The sequence below is a fragment of the Bos grunniens genome, chromosome 3 (genome assembly GCF_055505025.1).
Source record: "Bos grunniens cultivar Pamir isolate PY7600 chromosome 3, Bosgru_T2T1.0, whole genome shotgun sequence".
Classification (NCBI taxonomy): domain Eukaryota; kingdom Metazoa; phylum Chordata; class Mammalia; order Artiodactyla; family Bovidae; genus Bos; species Bos grunniens.
In genome coordinates this window covers 67,333,648-67,358,901 of record NC_141167.1, presented here as the reverse complement: position 1 = coordinate 67,358,901, position 25,254 = coordinate 67,333,648, and the positions used below count along the sequence as shown (strand labels likewise).

General features: G+C 37.5%; 1 protein-coding gene and 1 long non-coding RNA gene across 2 annotated transcripts in view; one reads left to right on the top strand and one right to left on the bottom strand.

Annotated features, from left to right (window-relative positions):
- LOC147375770 (guanylate-binding protein 6-like) overlaps window positions 1-14,438 on the top strand; it is a 115,318-nt gene extending 100,880 nt beyond the window's left edge. The window contains exons 18-25 of the mRNA XM_086390981.1: window positions 3,639-3,748; window positions 3,944-4,140; window positions 5,692-5,937; window positions 11,121-11,401; window positions 12,082-12,294; window positions 12,615-12,717; window positions 13,079-13,272; window positions 14,214-14,438. Of these exons, the coding sequence (XP_086247107.1) occupies window positions 3,639-3,748; window positions 3,944-4,140; window positions 5,692-5,937; window positions 11,121-11,401; window positions 12,082-12,294; window positions 12,615-12,717; window positions 13,079-13,272; window positions 14,214-14,438 (1,569 nt within the window). The remainder of the gene's footprint in view (window positions 1-3,638; window positions 3,749-3,943; window positions 4,141-5,691; window positions 5,938-11,120; window positions 11,402-12,081; window positions 12,295-12,614; window positions 12,718-13,078; window positions 13,273-14,213) is intronic.
- LOC147375767 (uncharacterized) overlaps window positions 1-25,254 on the bottom strand; it is a 148,055-nt gene that overhangs the window by 32,778 nt on the left and 90,023 nt on the right. The window contains exon 2 of the long non-coding RNA XR_015160463.1: window positions 12,550-12,671. This is a non-coding gene — a long non-coding RNA (uncharacterized LOC147375767). The remainder of the gene's footprint in view (window positions 1-12,549; window positions 12,672-25,254) is intronic.

Genomic DNA, 25,254 nt, shown 5'->3' with positions numbered 1-25,254 from the left:
TACAATTGTTCTATCTTTTTCTTGGATTGAATCCCTTGATCATTATGTAGTATCCTTCATTATTTTGCATAACAGTCTTTATTTTAAAGTCTACTTTGTTGGATATAAGTATTGCTACTTCAGCTTTCTTTTGATCTCTATTTACAAGAAATGTCTTTTTATATCCTCTCACTTTCAGTCTGTATGTTTCTCTAGGTCTGAAGTGGGTCTCTTGTAGATGGTATTTATATAGGCCTTGTTTGTGTATGCATTCATCCAGTCTATATCATTGGGTTGGAGCATTTAATGCATTTCCATTTAATGTAATTATAAATATATATGTTTTTGTTAACATTTTCTTAATTGTTTTGGGTTTGTTTTTTGTTGGTCTTTTTTCTTTCCTTCCTTTTTCCCCTTTTCTCTTGTGTTTTCCACATAGAGAAGTTCCTTTAGCATTTGTTGCAAAGCTGGTTTAGTGGCACTGAATTCTCTTAGCTTTGCTTGTCTGTAAAGCTTTTGATTTCTTCATTAAATCTGAATGAGAGCCTTATTAGGTATAATATTCTTGGTTGTAGGTTTTTCCTTTTCATCACTTTAAATATATCATGCCATTTCCTTCTTGCTTTCTGAGTCTCTGCTGAAAAATCTGTTGATAACATTATGGAGATTCCCTTGTGTGTTATTTGTTGCTTTCCCCCTACTGCTTTTAATATTTTTATTTGTATTTAATTTTTGTTAGTTTGTTTAATATATGTCTCAGCATGTCTCTTGTTGAACTTATCCTATATGGAACATCCAGGACTTGGATGACTATTCCTTTCTCTTGTTAGAGAATTCAACTAAAATTTCTTCAAATATTTTCTCATACCTTTTCTCTTTTTTCTGAGATCCCTATTGTTAGAATATTCATACATTTAATGTTGCCCCAAAGATCTCTGAGACTTTCCTCATTTATTTTCATTTCTTTTATTTATCTTGTTTTAAAAGCAGAGATTTCTACCATTTGTCTTCCAGGTCACTTATTCATTCTTTTGCTCTAGTTATTCTGTTATTGATTCCTACTAGTATATATATATTTTTATTTCAGTTATTTTATTATTCATCACTGTTTGTTCTTTAGTTCTTCTACATCTTTATTAAAAATTTCCTTTATCTTCTCAATTAATGCCTCCTTTCTTTTTCTTGAATCATCTTTTCTGTCTCTGAAAGTGAAAGTGTTAGTTGCTCAGTCTGGTTCAACTTTGTGACCCCATGGACAGTAGCCCACCAGGCTCCTCTGTCCATGTGATTCTCCAAGCAAGAATACTGGAGTGGGTAGCCATTCCCTTCTCCAGGGGACCTTCTTAACCTAGGGATTGAAAGGGGGCCTCCTGCATTGCAGGCAGATTTTTTTACTGTCTGAGCTTCCAGGGAAGTCATTCTTTTGGAAGTAGATTGCCAGTCTCTTCTTCATTTATTTGGTCTTATAGGTTTTTACCTTGCTCCTTTGTCTGCATTGGGCTTCCCTGGTGGCTCAGATGGTAAAGCGTCTGCCTGCAATGTGGGAGACCTGGGTTTGATCCCTAGGTCAGGAACATCCCCTGGAGGAGGAAATGGCAACCCACTCCAGTACTCTTGCCTGGAGAATTCCATGGATGAAGGAGCCTGGTAGGCTACAGTCCATGGGGTCACAAAGAGTCAGACATGACTGAGCGACTTCACTTTCACTTTCTTTCTTTGTCTGCATGGTATTTCTCTGTAATCTCTGTAATTTAATCTCTGTAATCTAATCTCTGTAATCTCTGTTTTGTCTCACTTACTCTGCTTGTGATCTTATTTTGCAGGGTGCAGGATCATAGTTCTTGCTTCTTGTATCTGTCCCTTGGTGGATGAATTTAACAGGGGTTTATGTAATCTTCCTGTTGAGAAGGACTGGTGTCTGCGCTCTGGTGGGAGGAGCTGGGTCTTATCCTTCTGGAGAACAGGGCCCTGTTGAAGGGTCCACAGTCCACAGTCACTAAAACGAGACCCATCTCAGTTGTGGGAGCACTCACTGTCCATTCAGATGTTCTATAGGCACTTTTTCCAAGCCATTCATGGGGGTTTAGCCCTTGGCTTCTACAACTATAAAAGGAAGTTTCAGTTCTTCTTCCTTAGCCCCACAGACTCTGGGGCTCAGCTTTGGTTTCAACCACACCCAGGAGAGAGGGGGGTGAAGGCAGCTACTGACTAGACCACATTTTTTCACTAAGGTGGGAGGGGCAAGAGGTTGCAACTGACCAGGCACACACGCTCACTCAGTTGTAAGTAGGACAAGGCAGCAATGACTAGGGCACACACACTTGCTCTGACAGGAGTCCTCCAAGTGCCCACAGAGTCAGGGGCTGGAGTTTGGGGAGAGAGGCCATGATGGTGGCCCTGCCCTCTGTGTGCTACTCAACAAATGGCACCTTGCTTCCATGGCAGTCTGTGCTTCCTCTAAGAGCATTTAGAGGAAGAGTATTCCTATCTGTGGAGCTCCTCACTCCCATCCCCTCAGGCTGTCTCCATGCAGCCTGCAGCAGCCCTTTTCCTAGGTTCATGCCCCAAACCCCATGCTTCAACACCCAGTCCACCCCAACATTGGCAGACACACATCTCAGGCTGGAGCATACAAGGCTGTAGCATGGACCATCTGTATAACTCTCTGTTCTGCCTGCCACAGACCACCATCTGCACTTTACTCTAATAGCCCCCAAACTCCCCTACTTTTTCAACTGATCTTGCCACTGGTGAGGAAGCTTCCTTAGGTATGGCAACCTCTTTTTTCCATCAGCTCTCCACCAGGATGTTGGTCCCCTCCCATTTCCTCTTTCTTTTCTTAAGGATCCTACCCAGTTATGTGGAGAACTTTTCTTGTTCTTTTAGGTGTATGAGGTCCTCTACTAGTGTTCAGCATGTGCTCTGTGTGAATGGGTCCACTTGTAGATTTATTCTTAATGTGCTTGTTGGAAGAAGTAAACCCCAGGTCCTACTATTACAATTCTATCATCTTAACTCAAACTTGCTACATTTTTAAATCTAAGAATATTGGGAAATGTGCAGTAGCTTATTTATTGTTTGGATATAATTTAAATACCCAGTTATGCCAACTATGTTTATTTTATATCACTTATGATTAATACATGTGTGCATAATGAATATGTTCTAACATTCATCAAAGAATAACTAATTATACACCAGTACTGTTATTTTATTTCCTCTAATTGAGGACAAAGAAATCCCTATGAAGAATCTTCTTTTATTTGAAAATATGGTGGCTCAGGAGGTAACACATCTACCTACAGTGCAGGAGACCTGGATTCAATCCCTGGGTCATGAAGATCTCCTGGAGAGAGAAATGGCACCCCACTTCAGTATTCTTGCCTGGAAAATCCCATGGATGGAGGAGCCTGGTAGGCTACAGTCCATGGGGTCACAAAGAGTCAGACACGACTGAGCAACTTCACTTCACTCACTGTTGTAATCACAAGAAATGCCTTTGTAATTGTCAAAGCCAATATGTCTGTCTTAAAACAATTTCTTTGCATGGTGATTAGGCTAGCTGAAATAATAGATAAGGACATGATAGAATGAGTCTATGAATAAATTTCTAATTTACAAGTAAACTCTTAAATCTATTGTTTTAATGTACTCTCTAGGGTGACTCCAAGAATGACTCATGGATCTTTTCTTTGGCCGTGCTTCTGTGCAGCACCTTTATCTATAACAGTATGAGCACCATCAACAACCAGGCCCTGGAGCACTTGCAGTATCCTTCTAGGAACTGAACTATCAAGTTTCACTGAATTTATGGGGATGGAGATGGAATCACATTTCCTTCCCTGTCACAAAATTGCCTTTAATGGTGCAAAGGGGACTCAGAACTAAAGAGAAGGTTTTTAATTTTTTATTAGGAATGTGGGAAATGTGAGTAAGGAATTTCTTTTCCTTAATCAAGTCCTAGTTATGTGACAGAGCTCACAAAACTAATCAAAGCCAAGTCCTCTCCCAGCCCTGATGGAGAAGAAGATTGCCCAGAATTTGTGACTTTCTTTCCAGACTTTATATGGGCTGTACGGGATTTCACCCTGGAGCTAAAGTTAAATGGTCATTCTATCACAGAAGATCAATACCTGGAAAATGCTTTGAAGCTGACTAAAGGTTACAGGGCATGGCCTGGGCAGTGGGTGTTTGAATAGAGTGTGGGATCTACTAAATACTGTCCATCATCTCTAGGGTCGCATTTATATTTGAGATTAACATCTGTAGAAATGGTGATTAGAAACTGGGTTGCAAAGCTCTAGGGACTGAATTTTAAGTTTACTTAAGAAAAGTATGAGTGAAATTATTCAAAGCCAATTTTTTCTTTATACAATTTTTAATTTAGCACCGAGATTACATTCAGTGCTAAATCCTTCTGAAGTCAGACACTTGTGCTCCCTATTTTAGTTTCTGCTTTTCTCCAGTAGGGAAAACAATATACTAGATAATTGCAATATAAGAAATTACAAAGAGAAAGTCTGTGTAATGAAAAAAAATTTCACACAGTTACATGTTATTCTTCTCAAAAAGGGATAAATTGTTCTAATTCTTGTATAGTTATATCATCTACAAAATGATTTTATGTTCTAAATAAACCTGGAGTGTGCTTTTTAATCTATGACTTATCAATATTTCTGATAATTATCAGAACGTTCATTTCATTTTCAAACCACAGCTTCTTTTAATTCCCACTTACTTTTTCATTATATAATTTGCAAATAGTATGTTAGTTTAAGGGCTTCCTTCGTAGCTCAGTTGCTAAAGAATCTGCCTGCAAAGCAGGAGACCCAGGTTCAATTCCTGGGTTGGGAAGATCTCCTGGAGAAGGAAATGGCAACCCACTCCAGTATTCTTGCCTGGAGAATCCTATGGACAGAGGAGCCTGGCAGGCTACATTTCATGGGGTTGCAAGAGTCGAGCATAATTTAGTGACTAAACGACCACCACCAACTTGTTAGTGTAAAGGGTAACATTCATAGTGATGTGCACCTTGTGAAACCTGAGAGGAATATTAATTCTAATCTACTTATTTCTTGCTTTCATATTTCTATTTATGGTTTTTCAAAAAGTTATTGGGAAATTGACTAGACAGAAGAGGACCACTGTCAAAGCAAACATAATCCTTTATGACAAAGAGTTTATAGATTAATGGTGACATCTTAAAATATCAGTTTAGTTACACTTACCTTTCAGAGGTTTTTGCTAAAAATATGTAGCTTTGTACAAATAATTTTAACATCAAAATAGTTCTCCTTCAATAATCAAATGTCATTCCTAACATTTCTGATATTGTCCACTATCCTGTTTGTGGCTCTTCTTTTTGGTCCCAGAGATCAATTCTTACATAAGACTAAGTAGAGCAAACATTTATATTTGACCTTTTATTCTTTTAACCATTAGTACAGCAAACATCTAATAAAGAAATATTCTACCATGTTCAGTTCCGGGGATGCTAGCTATAGGTTTCTTTTACTGGATTAGACATCTCCCCAAATATCTTTCTGGTTATATCATTGGTGTAAGTCTGATGTGCAAAGAAGTACTGAATGTCTGTTTTAAAGGAGTTATTACCATAAAAGTAAACAAGAATACACAAATCTGTCGTGAACACTTTTGGCTCTCTTGCTGTAAGACTGTTTCTGCTTTAATCTCTGTTTCTCTGTCCCTTAGGCAAGAATATGAAGGTACAAACATCAAATTTATGCAGAGAGTGCATCAGGGAGTTCTTTCCAACACGGAAGTGTTTTGTCTTTGACCTACCAACAAATGACAAAGAACTCCTAGCTGATATTGAGAATGTGTCTGAATACCAACTGAATCCTAAATTCCAGGAACAAACAAAAAAATTCTGTTCTTACATCTTCACCAATGCAAAAACCAAGACACTCAGAGAGGGAGTCCTGGTAACTGGAAATTGTAAGTCTTTTTTTCCTATTATTATGAGTAGCAATATACTGCAGATATTTTATATAATGTGTTTTTCAGTATTTCTGTTGGATTTTATATGGAATTCTGGGCTTATGGACATTCACACTCCATGAAAAAAATGTGTATATTTTATAATTATCTTATTTGGGGAATTATAAATCTCTCCCATAAACTGCAAATTTTGTCATTGACATCTGTGACTTCCATTTATCTGAAAAATTTCTCTATTCAGAATAAAAATCACTATCTCAGTATAAAAACAGAATATGCCATTTTCTCAGGGGAAACCTTATACAATAAAAGTTCTTTGCAAGGTGAAAACAAAAAATATTTTGAGAGTTTTGTGTGGTTCAAAAATCAGTACCAGCCTATAAATCTCTGAAAGTACCTTTAAAGCCTCAGAATTAGGAATAAATAAAATCTGATATACCTTGTCTTATCTGAATACTTACATAAGCTATTTTGCTTTTAAGGTTTTAGTAGGATGCTATATTTTCAGATACTCCTTAATATGTTGGATACAGGTAGATTTTCAATTTTTTTTTAGTCCCAAGGCCTGAAGAACCATAAAAGTGAAGAGTCAGTAGGAAAACAAAGGTGATGATAGTAAAAGGAGATATGGCTCTGTGTGTGTGTGTGTGTGTGTGTGTGTGTGAGAGAGAGAGAGAGAGAGAGACTTTAGAAATGTAATCCCATAATCTTGTATTTTATGGACCAATTACTTGATATTTATCCCTTAAATTTGATGACCTATTTAGGGCTGGAAAAGTTGGTTGTGACCTACATGAATACCATCAACAATGGAGCTGTACCTAGTTTGGTGAATGCAGTGATGACTCTGGTTCATCTGGAGAACTCAGCAGCTGTGCAGAAGGCAGCTGGCCACTACAGTGAGAAGATGACCTAGAGACTGAGCATCCCACAGACCCATAAAAATATAAGCAGTACGCTCTTTGGAATAAATGACAGCAAGATTCTCTATGACCCACCTCCCAGAGTAATGGAAATAAAAACAAAGATAGGATGCAGAATAAAGGAAAAAAAAGATAAACAAATAGAACCTAATTAAAGTTAAAAACTTTTGCACAAGGAAGGAAACTATAAGCAAGGTGAAAAGACAGATTTCAGAATGAAAGAAAATAATATCAAATGAAGCAACTGACAAAAAATTAATCTCCAAAACACACAAGCTACTCATGTAGCTCAATACCAGAAAAATGAACGACCCAATCAAAACCTGAGCAAAAAAACCTAAACAGACATTTCTCCAAAGAAAACATAGACATGGCTAATAAAAACATGAAAAAATGCTCTCAACATCTCTCATTAGAGAAATGCAAATCAAAACCACTTTTGTGTATCATCTCACACTGGTCAGAATGGCCATCATGAAAAAGTCTACAAACAATAACTGCTGGAGAGGATGTGGAGAAAAGGGAACCCCCTTACACTGTTGGTGGGAATGCAAACTGGTACAACCACTGTGGAGAACAGTTTGGAGATTACTTAGAAAACTGTGAATAGATCTGCCATATGACCCAGAAATCCCACTGCTGGGCATATACATTGAAGAAACCAGAATTGAGGGAGACACATGTACTCCAGTGTTCATTGCAGCACTGCTTACAATAGCTAGGACATGGAAGCAACCTAGATGTCCATTGGCAGATGAATTGATAAAGAAGTTGTGGCACATATACACAATGGAATATTCAGTTCAGTTCAGTTTAGTCACTCAGTTGTGTCCAACTCTTTGCAACTCCATGAACCACAGCATGCCAGGCCTCCCTGTCCATCACCAACTCCCAGAGTTTACTCAAACTCATGTCCATTGAGTTGGTGATGCCATCCAGTCATCTCATCCTCTGTCATCCCCTTTTCCTCCCGCCCTCAATCCTTCCCAGCATCAGGGTCTTTTCCAATGAGTCAACTCTTCGCATGAGGTGGCCAAAGTATTGGAGTTTCAGCTTCAAAATCAGTCCTTCCAATGAACACTCAGGACTGATCTCCTTGAGGATGGATTGGTTGGATCTCCTTGCAGTCCAAGGGACTCTCAAGAGTCTTCTCCAATGCCACAGTTCAAAAGCATCAATTCTTCGGCACTCAGCTTTCTTTATAGTCCAACTCTCACATTCATACATGACTACTGGAAAAACCATATCCTTGACTAGAAGGACCTTTGTTGACAAAATAATATCTCTGCTTTTGAATATGCTATCTAGGTTGGTCATAACTCTCCTTCCAAGGAGTAAGCATATTTTAATTTCATGGCTGCAATCACCATCTGCAGGGATTTTGGAGCCCCCAAAAATAAAGTCAGCCACTGTTTCCCCTGTATACCCATCTATTTGCCATGAAGTGATGGGACCGGATACCATGATCTTAGTTTTCTGAATGTGGAGTTTTAAGCCAATCTTTTCACTCTCCTCTTTCACTTCCATCAAGAGGCTCTTTAGTTCTTCACTTTTTGCCTTAAGGGTGGTGTCATTTGCATATCTGAGGTTATTGATATTTCTCCCAGCAATCTCGATTCCAGCTTGTGCTTCTTCCAGCCCAGCATTTCTCATAACGTACTCTGCATATAAGTTAAATAAGCAGGGTGACAATATACAGCCTTGACATACTCCTTTTCCTATTTGGAACTGGTCTGTTGTTCCATGTCCAGTTCTAACTGTTGCTTCCTGGCCTGCATATGGGTTTCTCGAGAGGCAGGTCAGGCGGTCTGGTATTCCCAACTCTTTCATAATTTTCCACAGTTTATTGTGATCCACACAGTCAAAGGCTTTGGCATAGTAAATAAAGCAGAAATAGATGTTTTTTCTGGAACTCTCTTGCTTTTTTGATGATCTGGCAGATGTTGGCAATTTGATCTCTGGTTTCTCTGCCTTTTCTAAAATGAGCTTGAACATATGGAAGTTCATGGTTCATGTATTGCTGAAGCCTGGGTTGTAGAATTTTTAGCATTACTTTACTAGTGTGTGAGATGAGTGCAATTGTGCGGTAGTTTGAGCATTCTTTGGCATTACCTTTCTTTGGGATTGGAATGAAAAAACTCAGCCATAAAAAGGAATGCATTCAAATCAGTTCTAATGTGGTGGATGAAACTGTAACCTATTATACAGTGTGCAGTAAGTCAGAAAGAGAAAGACAAATACTATATATTAATGCATATTTGCAAAATTTAGAAAGACAGTAATGACTCTCCTACATGTAGGGCAGCAGAGGGGACACAGATATAAAGAAATTTTGGACTCAGTGGGAGAAGGTGAGGGTTGGATGATTTGAGAGAATAGCATTGAAATTGTACATTACCATTTGTAAAACAGATGACCAGTGGAAGTTTGATGCCTAAAGCAGAGCACCCAAAGCCGGTGCTCTGGGACAACTCAGAGGGATAGGGTGGGGAGGGAAGTGGGAAGAGGGTTAGGATTTGAGTAGACATGTATACTCATGGCCAATTCATGTTGATATATGGTAAAAACCATCACTATATTGTAAAGTAATTATCCTTCAATTAAATAAATAATTTAAACAAAATGAAAATTCTTAAAGAGATGGAAATACCAGACCACCTTCTTGCCTCCTGAGAAATCTGTATGCAGCTCAAGAAGCAACAGTTAGAACTGGACATGGAACAATGGACTGGTTCCAAATTGGGAAAAGACTACATCAAGGCTGTATATTGTCACCTTGCTTATTTAACTTATTTACAGAGTACATCATGTGAAATGCCAGGCTCGATGATGCACAAGCTGGAATCAACATTGCTGGGAGAAATATTAATAACCTCAGATATGCAGATGACACCACCATTATGGTAGGAAGTGAAGAGGAACTAAAGAGCCTCTTGATGAAAGTGAAAGAAGAGAATGAAAAAGCTCACTTAAAACTCAGCATTCAAAAGATGAAGATCAAGGCATCTGGTCCCATCACTGCATGGCATATAGATGGTAAAACAATGAAAACATTGAGAGACTTTATTTTCTTAGGCTCCAAAATCACTGCAGATGGTGACTGCAGCCATGAAATTAAAGATGCTTGCTCCTTGGAAGGAAAGCTGTGACAAACATAGACAGCATATTAAAAAAAACAGAGACTTAACTTTGCTGACAGAGGTCTGTATAGTCAAAGCTATGGATTTTCCAACAGTCATGTTTGGATGTGAGAGCTGGATCATATAAAGAAGGCTGAGCACCGAAGAATTCATGCTTTTGAACTGTGATGCTGGAGAAGACTCTTGAGAATCCCTTGGACTGCAAAGAGATTCAACCAGTTAATGCTAAAGGAAAGCAGTCCTGAATATTCATTGGAAGGACTGATGCTGAAGCTGAAGCTCCAATTCTTTGGCTACCTGATGGAAAGAACTGACTCATCGAAAAAGATCCTGATGCTGGGAATGATTGATACAGGAATAGAAGGGGATGACAGAGAACAAGATGGTTGGGTGGTATCACTGACTCAATGGACTTGAGTTTGAGCAAGCTCCAGGAGTTAGTGAAGGACAGGGAAGCCTGGCGTGCTGCAGTCCATGGGGTCATGAAGAGTTGGACAGGACTGAGCAACTGAACAATATCTGGGGAATTATAAATCTCTCCCATAAACTGCAAATTTTGTCACTGATATCTGTGACTTCCATTTATTTGAAAAATTTCTCTATTCAGAATAAAAACCACTATCTCAGTATAAAAACAGAATATGCCATTTTCTCAGGGGAAACCTTATACAATAAAAGTTCTTTGCAAGGAGAAAACAAAAAATATTTTGAGAGTTTTGTGTGGTTCAAATATCAGTACTAGCCTATGAATCTCTGAAAGTACCTTTAAAGCCTCGGAATTAGGAATAAATAAAATCTGATATACCCTGTCTTATCTGAATACCTATGTAAGCTATTTTGCTTTTAAGGTTTTAGTAGGATACTATATTTTTCAGATACTCCTTAGGTTGGATACAGGTAGATTTTCAGTTCTTTTTTAGCCCCAAGAACCATAAAAGTGAAGAGTCAGTAGGAAAACAAAGGTGATGATAGTAAAAGGAGATATGGCTGTGTGTGTGTGTGTGTGTGTGAGAGAGAGAGAGAGAGAGACAGATACTTTAGAAATGTAATCTCATAATCTTGTATTTTATGGACCAATGACTTGATATTTATCCCTTAAATTTGATGGCCTTTTCAGGGCTGGGAAAGTTGGTTGTGACCTACGTGGATACCATCAACAATGGAGCTGTACCTTGTTTGGAGAATGCAGTCACATCTCTGGCTCATTTGGAGAACTCAGCAGCTGTGCAAAAGGCAGCTGACCACTACAGTGAGAAGATGACCCAGCAACTGAGCCTCCCCACAGACACGTTCCAGGAGCTGCTGGAGGTGCACGCAGCCTGTGAGAAGGAAGCCATTGCCATCTTCATGGAGCGCTCCTTCAAGGATGAAAATCAGGAATTCCAGAAAAATCTTGTGGTAACTCGTCTTAATACTTACCATTTCTCCCCTCCCCTTGATGAATGAAACCTAGAAATGCCACTACCAGCCACATGGCTCACCCCTCACTCAAAAGTAGTCTGTGTTCTCAGGAAGGATGGAGTTACAAAGGAGTATATTTTGTTTTTTATTCTTAAACCTCAGTAGTTTATCTAGAAATCTCTCTAGTTTTCTGATGAAAAATAAGTATATATATCCTCCTAAAGTATATATATCTTTGGATTCCAAATATGTCTGGAACACCCAAAAGTCATTCTTAAGTTGCTCTAGTTTTCTGTGAACATCATCCCATGAAGAAGAATCCAGATTTCTCTAATCAGACCCTTATGCCAGGCCATTTTCAACCTAGGTTGCTCCTTGCTGTAGCATTGAATATAGAATCAATAGCTGCAATGAACTGTAGAGATTAGATAATGCAACACCAACATTTCAGATGAAGAACCTGAAGGGAGGTTGAGAAACTTTCCTGTGGTCTTTCAGAGAGTTTTCAGGGTTGCGAGTAAATCAGAACTTGTGATTGCTTTTTTAATTTTGTGTCCTCCAGCAAAATATTTTTCTAATAAGGACAGCAGTTAGACCATTCTTTCTATCAAATTCTTTGAAATTTTATCCCCTCTTTTTCATTCTTCTTGTGACATCCCTCTACATTTCACTTCCAGGAAATTATAAAGAACAAGAAGGAGGATTTTGTGTTACAGAATGAAGAGGCATCTGTCAAATACTGCCAGGTTAAACTTGATGAGATTTCCAAGACCCTAATGGAAAGTATTTCAGCGGGCACTTTTTCTGTTCCTGGAGGTTATGAACTCTACAGGAAAGCAAAGGAAAGGTTTGAACAGGATTATCATCAAGTGCCCAGAAAAGGAGTGAAGGTGAGGACACATAGAGCATGGGGAGTCTACAGAATAGAGTCTAAAGGGGTCTCCTGAAAATCTGAGAGCACAGAACTAGGTGTGGGCAATGAGAAAGCATGGAGATATCATGACAGCTTTAGCTCTTAAGATCTACTACTTGAAATTTATTCCTGAGGAGAGTAGAGATATGTATTCTCAAAACATGAGTATGGAGCTTGGACTTGCTGTAGGAAACCACCACAGAATTTTAAACATGAAGCAAAAATTACATACATGTTTTTGCAGCACTAATCTTCTCAGTGGAAATCTAAGTTCTATGCTCCTTCGTGGTTCCCCAGGCAAATGAAGTCCTCCAGAGCTTTCTTCAGTCACAAGCAGCATTAGAGAAATCCATCCTGCAGGCAGATAAAGCACTCACTGATGGGGAGAAGACTGTAGCAGGTATGGGGTAGCACTCTGCTCATAGTGGGATGGGTAGGTTCCTGCAGTGACCTCTAATATGTACAAGAGCAAAGCCTTCCTGATACAAGGAACTTCCTCTCCTTCTGTGAAACAACTCTACTACATCTGAAAACAGCCAGAGATGTGGTTGGATGTGGTTAGATGTCAGCCAAACAGTTTTTCCCATCACATTCTGAAATGTGCTCTTGATGGTGTGGACACAGGGTTTGGGGTGTGGGGTATGGCAGTGGGAATTCAGAGATTTCTCCTCTCTTTCTAATTTGGTTTGGTCTCTGAGCTCTGGAGCATAAAGATCTGTCTTCATCTTACTTTTATTCCTTTCTGAACTTTCCTGGGGCAGAAGAGCGGGCTAGGAATGAGATAGCTGAGAAGGAACGGGAGCTGCTGAAACAGAAACTGCAAGAACAGCAGCAGGAGATGGAGGCGCAAAAGAAGAGTTTCCAGGAAAACATAGCCCAGCTGACAGAGAAGCTGGAGAAGGAAAAAGAAAACCTACTGAGAGAGATGAATATGATGTTGGAGCATAAGATGAAGGTAAGTCAGGCTGTGGCCTTAGTCGTGCTCAATGGTCATTACCCTGGGACATCAGGAAGGGATGGGCGAAGTTTACAGCAAGACCATGGAGGAAGCATCATTGCCATTTACTGCTTCTGATTCATTAAAACCCTTAGAATTATTCCTAAATAATTAAAAATATTAAGAATAAAAAAATAAGGCTTTAATTTCTACTATATATGTAGACTTTGAAGAGTTCAGGACGAGTATTGATTCCTCAAACCCTTGGAAATTATAAATAGGGTTTAAGTAGCTATTTGGGGAAATTTTAAATGATCCTGGGAAGCTCAATTAGACAGATATTCCAACAGTATATATTTAATATGAGCAGCAACTAGTTTGCTTTCAGGATCCCTGCCAATTACCAGGAACTCTGTTCTCAGCCATAGGCCCTGAGATAGAGCTATGCTGCAATAAAACTATCAAAAATGTCCAAACTTAAAAACACTGGGATGTGGCAGCTTCTAAACTTGCTGCATTGCCTCCAGGGGTGGATAGATAACCAAGATACTGTATGGCATAAAGAGAATTCTATCATTGTCCACTTGGATGTCCTTATAGCAGATTTCTATAATTCTCACCATCCTGAGAATTATTGCAGCCTGATCCAAGGTTACCTCTGAAATGCATAACATTTATCTGAAATGCATAACATTTGTCCTCATGTGAGGCTTAGCCTCCTGGCAAAACCCAATAGTGTGTGAATATTAGTAAGGCTGTAAACTACACTTTCTCTTAATAGTCCTGTCAAAACCAGGAGATAGTCCCTGTTACAAAACTCCCCTTTCTTGATTGAGTAAGAGAGAACAATTTTATGAGTAAAACAAAGATAGTTTGACAAAGTTCTTAAATGCAAAATGTAGTCTTTGAAAAAAATGAGAATTTAAAACATATTACTTCCCTCTTTGCTTTATTTCTAGGTCCAAGAAACTCTGCTTAATGAAGGTTTTAGAGAGAAATCTGAGTTGATGAGTGCAGAAATAAATCAGTTAAAAAATATGATTGATGATACTAAAGAAAAGGATACTCCCTGGGTTACAAAAGCCTTGGACAAATTTGGTGATGAGCTCACTTCAATATTGAGTTCTCCAGCTAAACTTCTTGGGCAGATTGTGAAAGGGATAGGCTCTTTATTTAAAAAGTAGCTCTCATTTCAAAGAAATTATGGAGCATGGATATATGTTCTGGACTCTTTTTGTTATGCATGCTTTTCATTTTTGTTCAGCAAAGCTTCAAATATAAAAAGTGGCTACTAGAGGATATCAATGTCTGGCCCATATTAGATAAAATAAATATGGACATTTTGAAATAGCAGGTTCACTTTTAGGATATGTATCTGTATGTGGAAAATCATGTATTATATATCTGAGCGCACACACACACACACACACACATATATATACATACATACATGAAAGAGGTTCATCGAAGCACTGCTTTTAAAGGCAAAAGATTGGAGTCTAGTTAAATGTCCATCAGGAATCTAGTTAAATGTCCATCTATAAAAATTGGTAATATACTTTATGTATGTGCAATACTGAAATACCTTGTATTTAGCCAATAAATGGACTGCTGCTGCTGCTGCTGCTGCTGCTAAGTCGCTTCAGTCGTGTCCGACTCTGTGCGACCCTGTAGACGGCAGCCCACCAGGCTTCCCAGTCCCTGGGATTCTCCAGGCAAGAACACTGGAGTGGGTTGCCATTTCCTTCTCCAATGCATGAAAGTGAAAAGTGAAAGTGAAGTTGCTCAGTCGTGACCAACTCAGAGACCCCATGGACTGCAGCCCACCAGGCTCCTCCGTCCATGGGATTTTCCAGGCAAGAGTACTGGAGTGGGGTGCCATTGCCTTCTCCGAATAAATGGACAATGCAGCTCCATCTGTATGAATATAGAACAAACTTGAAGATATACTATAGAGTGAAAAAATAAGGTACAAGTATTATGGATAATATTTTCACTACAAAAAGATATGGGCACCCATATGTATGTAGAGATAAAACATCTCTGGAAAGATTTATTAGAAATTGGAATCATTGATTCTTTCTGAGGAGAACAGCATGTGGAAGGGGCACATGATTTTCATTATATACTCCATATTTCAGAAAGATTGTATTACCATTTTGTAAATAAGTTACTAGGAAAGCATAAAATGTAATACAATTATAATACTAACAAAGAAATGTGAAATTTGCTATTAGATGATGAAATTGCTCATTGCCTCTAGAAATGACATTAGCTTGCTCAATGAATTAGATCAGAATACTAAAAAGTATAAAATTTGCATCCTAACCTTGCTTTCATTTTGTCCTTGGCTTTTAATTCCTTGTATTTGCTTCAAAAATAAGGTATAAACTTTCCTGTTACCCTTTGAAATCACAGCTAGAGTAGTATTTACTTCCTATGTTTGAATTATACTTTTCAGATAGTAGAAGCAGATCACTAAACATTAAGAATATGCCCTGATGAGAGGAATCCCATCACAGTTGAATGTTCAGTGGTGGCCTGGCTGCAGTAGGCAAGTGCAGAAGCGGGGATTTACCACTGCAGAAATAGGTGCCCTGATGCTATTGGGGATGATATGCCCTGATGATGGAGGCCAGGTGTTGGCATTTAAATAATCAGAAGTCAAGTACATGCAATGATAGTAATGAGCATCATAGTTTGTCTTATCTTAGGTTGCTATAACAAATTACCATAGATTGGGTGGCTAGCAAAACAAATGTTTATTCCTCCCATTCTGGAGGCTGTAAGTCCAAAAGCAGTGTGCCAGCATTGTTGGATTCTTGGTAAGCATCCTACTCCAGCTTTACAGATGGTAGTTTTCTTGCTGTGTCCTCACATATTGGGAAAAGAGAGAAAACTCTTATGATATGTTTTTGTTTTAAGGGCACTAATCAGATTCATGAAGGTCTCAACCTCATGCCTAATTTCCTCCTAAAAGTCTCAGTTCCAGATAACATCATACTGGGGAAAATTTGGCATTTAGGGTTTCATTAGATGAATTTTGAAGAACACAAGCATTCAGTTGATAACATGATTGGACATGGCAGCCAGTTGGATGTGACCAGGTGTAACTAACTCTGGTACTTATTTTCAAATAAAAGTAAAGTTCCTTTGAGGACAAGAACAATTATATATATATTTTTGTATATCTCCATGGGGTATGTTTAGACAAAGAATGTACAGAATAAGTATCAGCTTGGGAAAAAAAAAAAGGATACATGTGTGACTGTTTTCAATTGCCAGAAAGACATGAATACTCAAAAGGTCTGTGGTAATACTTCAGATTTTAGACACCAGATAAATGTCTCTAAGGTGATTTAAGGCTAACAGAATGAAAGAAACTTTTCTGGCATAACACCTTCCTCTGAGTCCTCGTATATCACAGTCTGTGCCTCTGCAAAGATGTTAACACATCTTTACTGAAGAGTTTAAATGGTTCCATCCAGTTGTGGCCTCAAATGTTCAAAAGGAAGAATGACTTTGCCCTTTTAAAGCAAGAAACTTTATATCAATGAATATGTGACCAATAAATTGAAAAGTTTAATGTAAAGGCAAACTATACTATATAAATATTTGTTTCCACTGACAACTCAAATCAAATATGTGTTCTAATCTCTTAGAGATGCTCTGAATTGAAGAACAAGAAGAAAAAAATTGACATTTTCAAATTGGATGCATATGGGATATCATCCAGTGCTTGTATTTCTCTGACTTATTTCACTTAGGTGTTCTAGAAGTCCATCCATGTTGTCTCCAATGACAGGATATCCTCCTTTTTTGTGTGGCCAAATAGTGTTCCATTGTGTGCATGTGTCAAGTCTTTTTTTATTCTTTCAAGCATTAGGGAGCATTTAGGTTATTTTCCTATGGTGTCAATTGTGAGGAATGCATCAATAAACATGAGAGTGCATACATTTCTTTGAAATACTGTTTTTATTTCCTTTCAATAAAAATAATAGAACCAACATGTAGTGATCATTTAAAGAAAGACAAAGTCTTTTAGAGGTTGTTAACTGCATTGTTGCTGTTCAATTGCTAAGTCATCTCCGACTCTGCAATCCCATAGATGGTAGCATGCCAGGCTCTTCTGTCCTCCACTATCTCCTGGAGTTTGCTCAAACTCATGTCCATTGAGTCAGTGATGCTATTTAATTATCTCATCATCTGTCATCTCTTCTCCTTGTGTCTTCAGTCTTTTTCTATCAGCGGGGTCTTTTCCAATGAACTGGCTCTTTGCATCAGGTGGCCAAAGTTTTGGAGCTTCAGCTTCAGCATCAGTCCTTCCAATGAATATTCAGGGTTGATTTCCTTTAGGATTGACTGGTTTGATCTCCTCGCAATGCAAGGGACTCTCAAGCGTCTTCTCCAACACCACAGTTTATTTATTTATTTTAAATTTAAATTTATTTATTTTAATTGGAGGCTAATTTCTTTACAATATTGTATTGGTTTTGCCATACATCAACATGAATCTGCCACGGGTATACACATGTTCCCCATCCTGAACCCCTCTCCCACCTCCCTCCCCGTACCATCCCTCTGGGTCATCCCAGTGCACCAGCACCAAGCATCCTGTATCCTGCATTGAACCTGGACTGGTGATTCATTTCTTATATGATATTATACATGTTTCAATGCCATTCTCCCAAATCATCCCACCCTCTCCTTCTCCCACAGAGTCCAAAAGACTGTTCTATACATCTGTGTCTCTTTAGCTGTCTTGCATACAGGGTTATTGTTACCATCTTTCTAAATTCCATATATATGCATTAGTATATTGTATTGGTGTTTTTCTTTCTGGCTTACTTTACTCTGTATAATAGGCTCCAGTTTTATCCACATCATTAGAACTGATTCAAATGCATTTTTTTAAATGGCTGAGTAATACTCCATTGTGTATATGTACCACAGCTTTCTTATCCATTCATCTGCTGATGGACATCTAGGTTGCTTCCATGTCCTGGCTATTGTAAACAGTGCTGCGATGAACATTGAGGTACACGTGTTTTTTCAATTCTGGTTTCCTCGGTGTGTATGCCCAGCAGTGGGATTGCTGGGTCATAAGGCAGTTCTATTTCCAGTTTTCTAAGGAAGCTCCACACTGTTCTCCATAGTGGCTGTACTAGTTTGCACTCCCACCAACAGTGTAAGAGGGTTCCCTTTTCTCCACACCCTCTTCAGCATTTATTGCTTGTAGACTTTTGGATCACAGCCATTCTGACTGGCATGAGATGGTACCTCATAGTGGTTTTGATTTGCATTTCTCTGGTAATAAGTGATGTTGAGCATCTTTTCATGTGTTTGTTAGCCATCTGTATGTCTTCTTTGGAGAAATGTCTATTTAGTTCTTTGGCCCATTTTTTGATTGGGTCGTTTATTTTTCTGGAATTGAGCTGCAGGAGTTGCTTGTATATTTTTGAGATTAGTTGTTTGTCAGTTGATTCATTTGCTATTATTTTCTCCCATTCTGAAGGCTGTCTTTTCACCTTGCTTATAGTTTCTTTTGTTGTGCAGAAGCTTTTAAGTTTAATTAGGTCCCATTTGTTTATTTTTGCTTTTATTTCCAATATTCTGGGATGTGGGTCATAGAGGATCCTGCTGTGATTTATGTCAGACAGTGTTTTGCCTATGTTCTTCTCTAGGAGTTTTACAGTTTCTGGTCTTACGTTTAGATCTTTAATCCATTTTGAGTTTATTTTTGTGTATGGTGTTAGAAAGTGTTTTAGTTTCATTCTTTTACAACCGGTTGACCAGTTTTCCCAGCACCACTTGTTAAAGAGATTGTGTTTTTTCCATTGTATATTCTTGCCTCCTTTGTCAAAGATAAGGTGTCCATAGGTGCCTGGATTTATCTCTGGGCTTTCTATTTTGTTCCATTGATCTATATTTCTGTCTTTGTGCCAGTACCATACTGTCTTGATGACTGTGGCTTTGTAGTACAGCCTGATGTCGGGCAGGTTGATTCCTCCAGTTCCATTCTTCTTTCTCAAGATTGCTTTGGCTATTCAAGGTTTTTTGTATTTCCATACAAATTGTGAAATTATTTGTTCTAGCTCTGTGAAGAATACCACTGGTAGCTTGATAGGGATTGCACTGAATCTATAGATTGCTTTGGGTAGTATACTCATTTTCACTATATTGATTCTTCCAATCCATGAACATGGTATATTTCTCCATCTGTTAGTGTCCTCTTTGATTCCTTTCACCAGTGTTTTATAGTTTTCTATATAGGTCTTTAGTTTCTTTAGGTAGATATATTTCTAAGTATTTTATTCTTTTCGTTGCAATGGTGAATGGAATTGTTTCCTTAATTTCTCTTTCTATTTTCTCATTATTAGTGTATAGGAATGCAAGGGATTTCTGTGTGTTGATTTTATATCCTGCAACTTTACTGTATTCATTGATTAGCTCTAGTAATTTTCTGGTGGAGTCTTTAGGGTTTTCTATGTAGAGGATCATGTCATCAGCAAACAGTGAGAGTTTTACTTCTTTCCAATTTGGATTTCTTTTATTTCTTTTTCTGCTCTGATTGCTGTGGCCAAAACTTCCAAAATTATGTAGAATAGTCATGGTGACAGTGGGCACCCTTGTCTTATTCCTGACTTCAGGGGAAATGCTTTCAATTTTTTACCATTGAGATTAATGTTTGCTGTGGGTTTGTCATATATAGCTTTTATTATGTTGAGATATGTTCCTTCTATTCCTGCTTTCTGGAGAGTTTTTTTTTTTTTTTATCATAAATGGATGTTGAATTTTGTCAAAGGCTTTCTCTGCATCTATTGGGATAATCATATGGCTTTTATTTTTCAATTTGTTGATGTGGCAACACCACAGTTTAAAAGCATCAATACTTCAGTGCTCAGTCTTCTTTATGGTCCAACTCTTACATTTGTACATGACTACTAGAAAAACCCAGCTTTGACTATACTGACCTTTGTCAGAATAGTGATGTCTTTACTTTTTAATATGCTATCTAGGTTTGTCATAGCTTTCCTTCCAAGGAGCAAGTGTCTTTTAATTTCATGGCTGTGGTCAATGCTAACACTGATTAATTCACACACCCATTAAGGGATAGTAGGGCTTCTTTGGTGGCTCAGATGGTAAAGAATCTGCCTGGGATGCAGGAGACCTGGGTTCAGTCCTTGAGTTGGGAATATCCCCTGGAGAAGGGAATGGTTACCCACTCCAGTATTCTGGTCTGGAGAATTCCATGGACTATACAGTCCATGGGGTCACAAAGAGTCAGATACGACTGAGCAACTTTCACATTCACTAGTTCAAGGGTTTGTTTATTGATTATTTCAAAGAACTAACTCTTTTAAAAAAAATTCCTGCCTTATTTTAATGTTATTAATTTTCTTTATCTCCACGATAATTCATATCATTTACTCTGATAGTCCTGGATTCTGCTTATTTTTCTATTTATTTAAATAGTAAGGTCAGGTTGATGATTTCAGGGTTCTTCATATTTGTTTTTTTTTTTTTTGGTAATCATTTACAAGTATAATTTTCCAACTTAGCTCTGATTTTGCTACATATTGTAAGTTTTTTGTGTGTGCTTCTATTTTCATTTTTCAATAAGTATTATATAATATTTCTTGTGATTTTATCTTTGACCCATTTGTTAAAATGGTGTTATCTAGTTTACACATATTTGTGAACTTCCCAGCTCTATTCCTGCTATTTATTTCTAGTTTTATTCCACTGTGGTCAGAAAAGAAACTTTGTATGATTTCAAGCATTTAAAAGTTTATGAACACTTTTTTTTTTCATAACATGTATTCTGTCCTTGAAAATATTCAATGTGCATCTGGGAAAATCTGTATTCTTTTCTTGTTTGATGAAGTTTTGTTAGATTGAATTAATCTAGTGTTGTTCAAGGCCTCTACTTTGTTATTAACTTTCAGTCTGATTTTTCTATCCATTATTGATTGTAGGATATTAAAATCTCCTGCTATTATTTGTGAATGTCTTCTTTCCTCTTTTCAATTTCAATCTCTGTGTACTTAGACCTAAAGTAAGATTTTTATAGATAGCATATAGTTGGACCACTTCTAAAATTTAATCCATTCTGCCAATCTACTGGTTTGATTGGAGAATTAATGCATTTACATTTGACAGGGAAGCGATTAATCAATTAGCATTTAAAGAAATTATTCATAAGATAGAACTGTTTCATTACTATTTTGTTATTTCTTTTTCACTTTTTTGTCCTTCATTTGTTTTATTTATGCCTTCTTTTATGGTTAGCTCTTTTTGTAGTAGACATATGTAGACATATTTTGATTCCCTTCACCTTCCTTTTGCATATATTCTAAAGATATTTTCTTTGTGATAGCCATGGAATTACATATGATACTTTTATGTTATAAAATCAATTTTAAATGGATAAAAACTTGACTTCAAATGCATACAAAAATCCTACTAAATTATTTCTCTGTCTCCCCTGCCACTTTATGTTCTTGATAAAATAAAATTACATCTTTAAATATTGTCTATTATACAGAGTGAAGTAAGCCAGAAGGAAAAACATCAATACAGTATACTAACGCATATATATGGAATTTAGAAAGGTGGTAACAATAACCCGGTGTATGAGACAGCAAAAGAGACACTGATGTATAGAACAGTCTTATGGACTCTGTGGGAGAGGGCGAGGGTGGGAAGATTTGGGAGAATGACATTGAAACATGTAAAATATCATGTAAGAAACGAGTTGCCAGTCCAGGTTCGATGCACGATACTGGATGCTTGGGGCTGGTGCACTGGGATGACCCAGAGGGATGGTATGGGGAGGGAGGAGGGAGGAGGGTTCAGGATGGGGAACACATGTATACCTGTGGCGGATTCATTTTGATATTTGGCAAAACTAATACAATTATGTAAAGTTTAAAAATAAAATAAAATAAAAATAAATAAATATTGTCCATTCATTAACATAGATTTATAATTTTTATGTATTTGTTTTCTAAATACTGTAGAAAATAAAAGGTGGAGTTATAACCCAAAATTACAATAATACCAGTTTTTATGTTTACTTATAATCCTTTGCCAGACATCTTTATATCTTCATATGCATTCCAGTTACTGTCTAATATTTTTTATTTAAACCTGCAGGACTCACATTATAATTTCTTGTAAAGCAGGTCCAATAGTAACGAAGCTCTCAGCTTTTGTTTTCTGGAAATGCCTTAATTTCTACCTCGTTTTTGAAGGAGAATTGTATTAGAATTCTTATCTGACAAGGACTTTTCCCCCCCTCAACTTTCAGTACTTTAAATGTATCATTCCACTGCCTTCTGGCCTCCAAGGTTTTTGCTGAGAAAGTTGGTTGATTGTCCTATTAGATGTGATGTGTAGCTTCTTTCTTGGTTTCAAGATTCTCTTTTTGCCTTTTGACAGTTGACTATGTCTCAGCTTGAGTCTCAATGGATTTATGGTTTTTTGAGTTGAGATTTGTAGACTCATGTCTTTCATCACATTGACATTTTTTTTTTTCCTGCCTTTATTTTCTCAAATAATCTCTTTGCCTTTCCTCTTGCCATCTTCTTCACTGACTTCCATAATGTAAATATTGGTATCCCACAAGTCTCTTAAAAATTATTTCTTCCTTCTGTTCCTGAATCTTGATAATTTCAAATGTTTTATCTTCAAGTTTGTTGATTCTTTCTTCTGCCTGCTGAAGGCTGATTCTCTCTAGAAAATTTCTAAATTCAGTTATTTTCTGGCCTCAGAATTTTTGTTTAGTTCCTTTTTATAATTTCTGTTTTTGTTGCTCTACTGATTTTGCTCACATATTGCTTATTTGATTTTCTTTAGTTTTTTCCCTTAATTTTTAGGGTAATTAGAAAATAATTTTAAAGTCTTTGCCTAGAACATCTAGTGTATATGTTTCTCCAGGGATGTTTTTTGCCGTTTATTTCATTCCTTTGATAGGCCATGATTTCCTATTTCTTTGTATGCCTTATGATTTTTGTTGTTATTGAAAATTGGGCATTTATAAAACTATCCAACTTTCCCATTGTATTAATTCTGGCTTGTGCCAAGGAAGTCTTTTACTGAACTTGCCCTTGGTTTTGAGACTTGGGAATTATCTAAGGAAAAATTTTAGTCATTTTAGGTCATTTCTGGGCATCCATATTCCTTGGACCTGTGTATGGCTTTTTCAATTCTTTCATGGATGTGCTGCTTTAAGTGTGTTAATTTTTAAAGTGTCTTTTTGGATCTTTAGATGTTCTGCTGTTTGTCTCCATTCTGAAAAGGAAATATTCTATTTCTCCTCTCAACACTCTATTCTTTACACTTTACTTCTGGTCACCATAGCATTTTCTTCACACTAAGCAGTTCTGATAGTAACTGTCAAGAGTTACTCTATAACCTAGAGGTTAAGGGCCCAGTCCCTCAGGACTTCCCTTGCTTCATCTGTCAATTGCAAGTCTAGATTGTCACCTGTACTTCTGACTAACCAGCTACAGACTGGAGGCTCAAATGTCTCCTCTTCAGAATCAATAATTTGCTAGAGTGCTCTACAAAACACAGAGAAAACTGTTTGCTTGCTATCTTATTGATCTACTAAAAAAGGATACAATCCCTGAAACAACAAGATAGAAGAGATTAATAGGGCCAGGTATTTAAAAAGTATGGACCTTCTGTGCCCCTTCTAGACATGCCACCCTTTGACACCTAACCATCTTTACCAAAACTGAAGCTCCCCTAGCTTCTTTAGTTAAAATGTTTTATGAAGGCTTTACAAAATAGGAATGATTAAGTCATTGGTAACTGGTGATTAAACCTTCAGTCCTTCCCTGCTCCCCAGAGGTTGGGGGATAAAGCTGAAAGTTTTAACTCTCCAATAAGAAGGGCAGCTCCGCTGGCAACCAGCCTCCTTTCTGTGATTATCTAGGGGATTTCCACAGTCATTTCATTAATATAAACTGTTGTGGTTGAAAGAAGCTTTTGATGAATAACAAAACTCTTCTTTCCTCTTTATCCCTTTATAGCTATTTCAGGTACTGGGGGAAAAGGCCAAACGATATAACAAAGATGCATCCACCACTCCCATCACTTGGGAAATTGCAAGGGATTTAGGAGCTACCTGTCAGGAACAGGGATAAAGGCCAAATAAATATTTCTTATTATAAATCACAATGCCGCATACCAATATTGTCTGGTCACAAAGGTCTGCAGGTTAGCCTTTCTTCAACTTTCTCAATCAATTCTCTCTGCTGCTCCCTACCTGAGATCCAAATTAGTAGAAGGAGACACCAGTCCTTTAGGAAGCTCATAATAGATTATAAGATTGTTAATAGTCTGCTCTGCTCCGTTTAATTTGAAGAAGGAAATTGGAAACTGGAATGCTTCCTTAGATGGTCTCTTTGATGTCCTTATTGTTAATCTCTGGCCCCAGGCTTTTGTCTCTCTGCATTTTCTACTGTTTCTTTCCAACTGATAATTAAGTTATGCTACTACATATTCCTTCCCAACCTTTGGCCGAGATCCATGTGAAGTAGTACAGAGACTAGGATTGGTAACTCTCAGATAGGTTAGAATACTATAAATAAATTCTGTTCTCTTCTTTCTGGATAAAAGTTGTAAATGGGTTACTACCTCCCTCAGACAAAGATTACACCTCATTGAGTAGTGTGTGGACCAAGGACAAGAGAAAATACCACGTATTTTCCTACCATTTTAACAGGGCTTTTTAAATTCAGGTACTTGTTTGGTTGCTTTAAACCTTTGACTATTTAACAGAATAATTACATGGTTGTTCCAGGTGACATTTTTGTTTATGATGTCTCTTTTGGGAAACAAGAGCCTAGAGTTTGTTAGTCTTCATTTTGTTCAATTGTCTTAAGTTTTCACTCCAGGCTCTATGACTTACTACATTAGGCTTTGTGAGACACGTATCTCATTTTCAAAGTGGAGATAATATTTTGTAACTTGTAGGCTGACACTTAT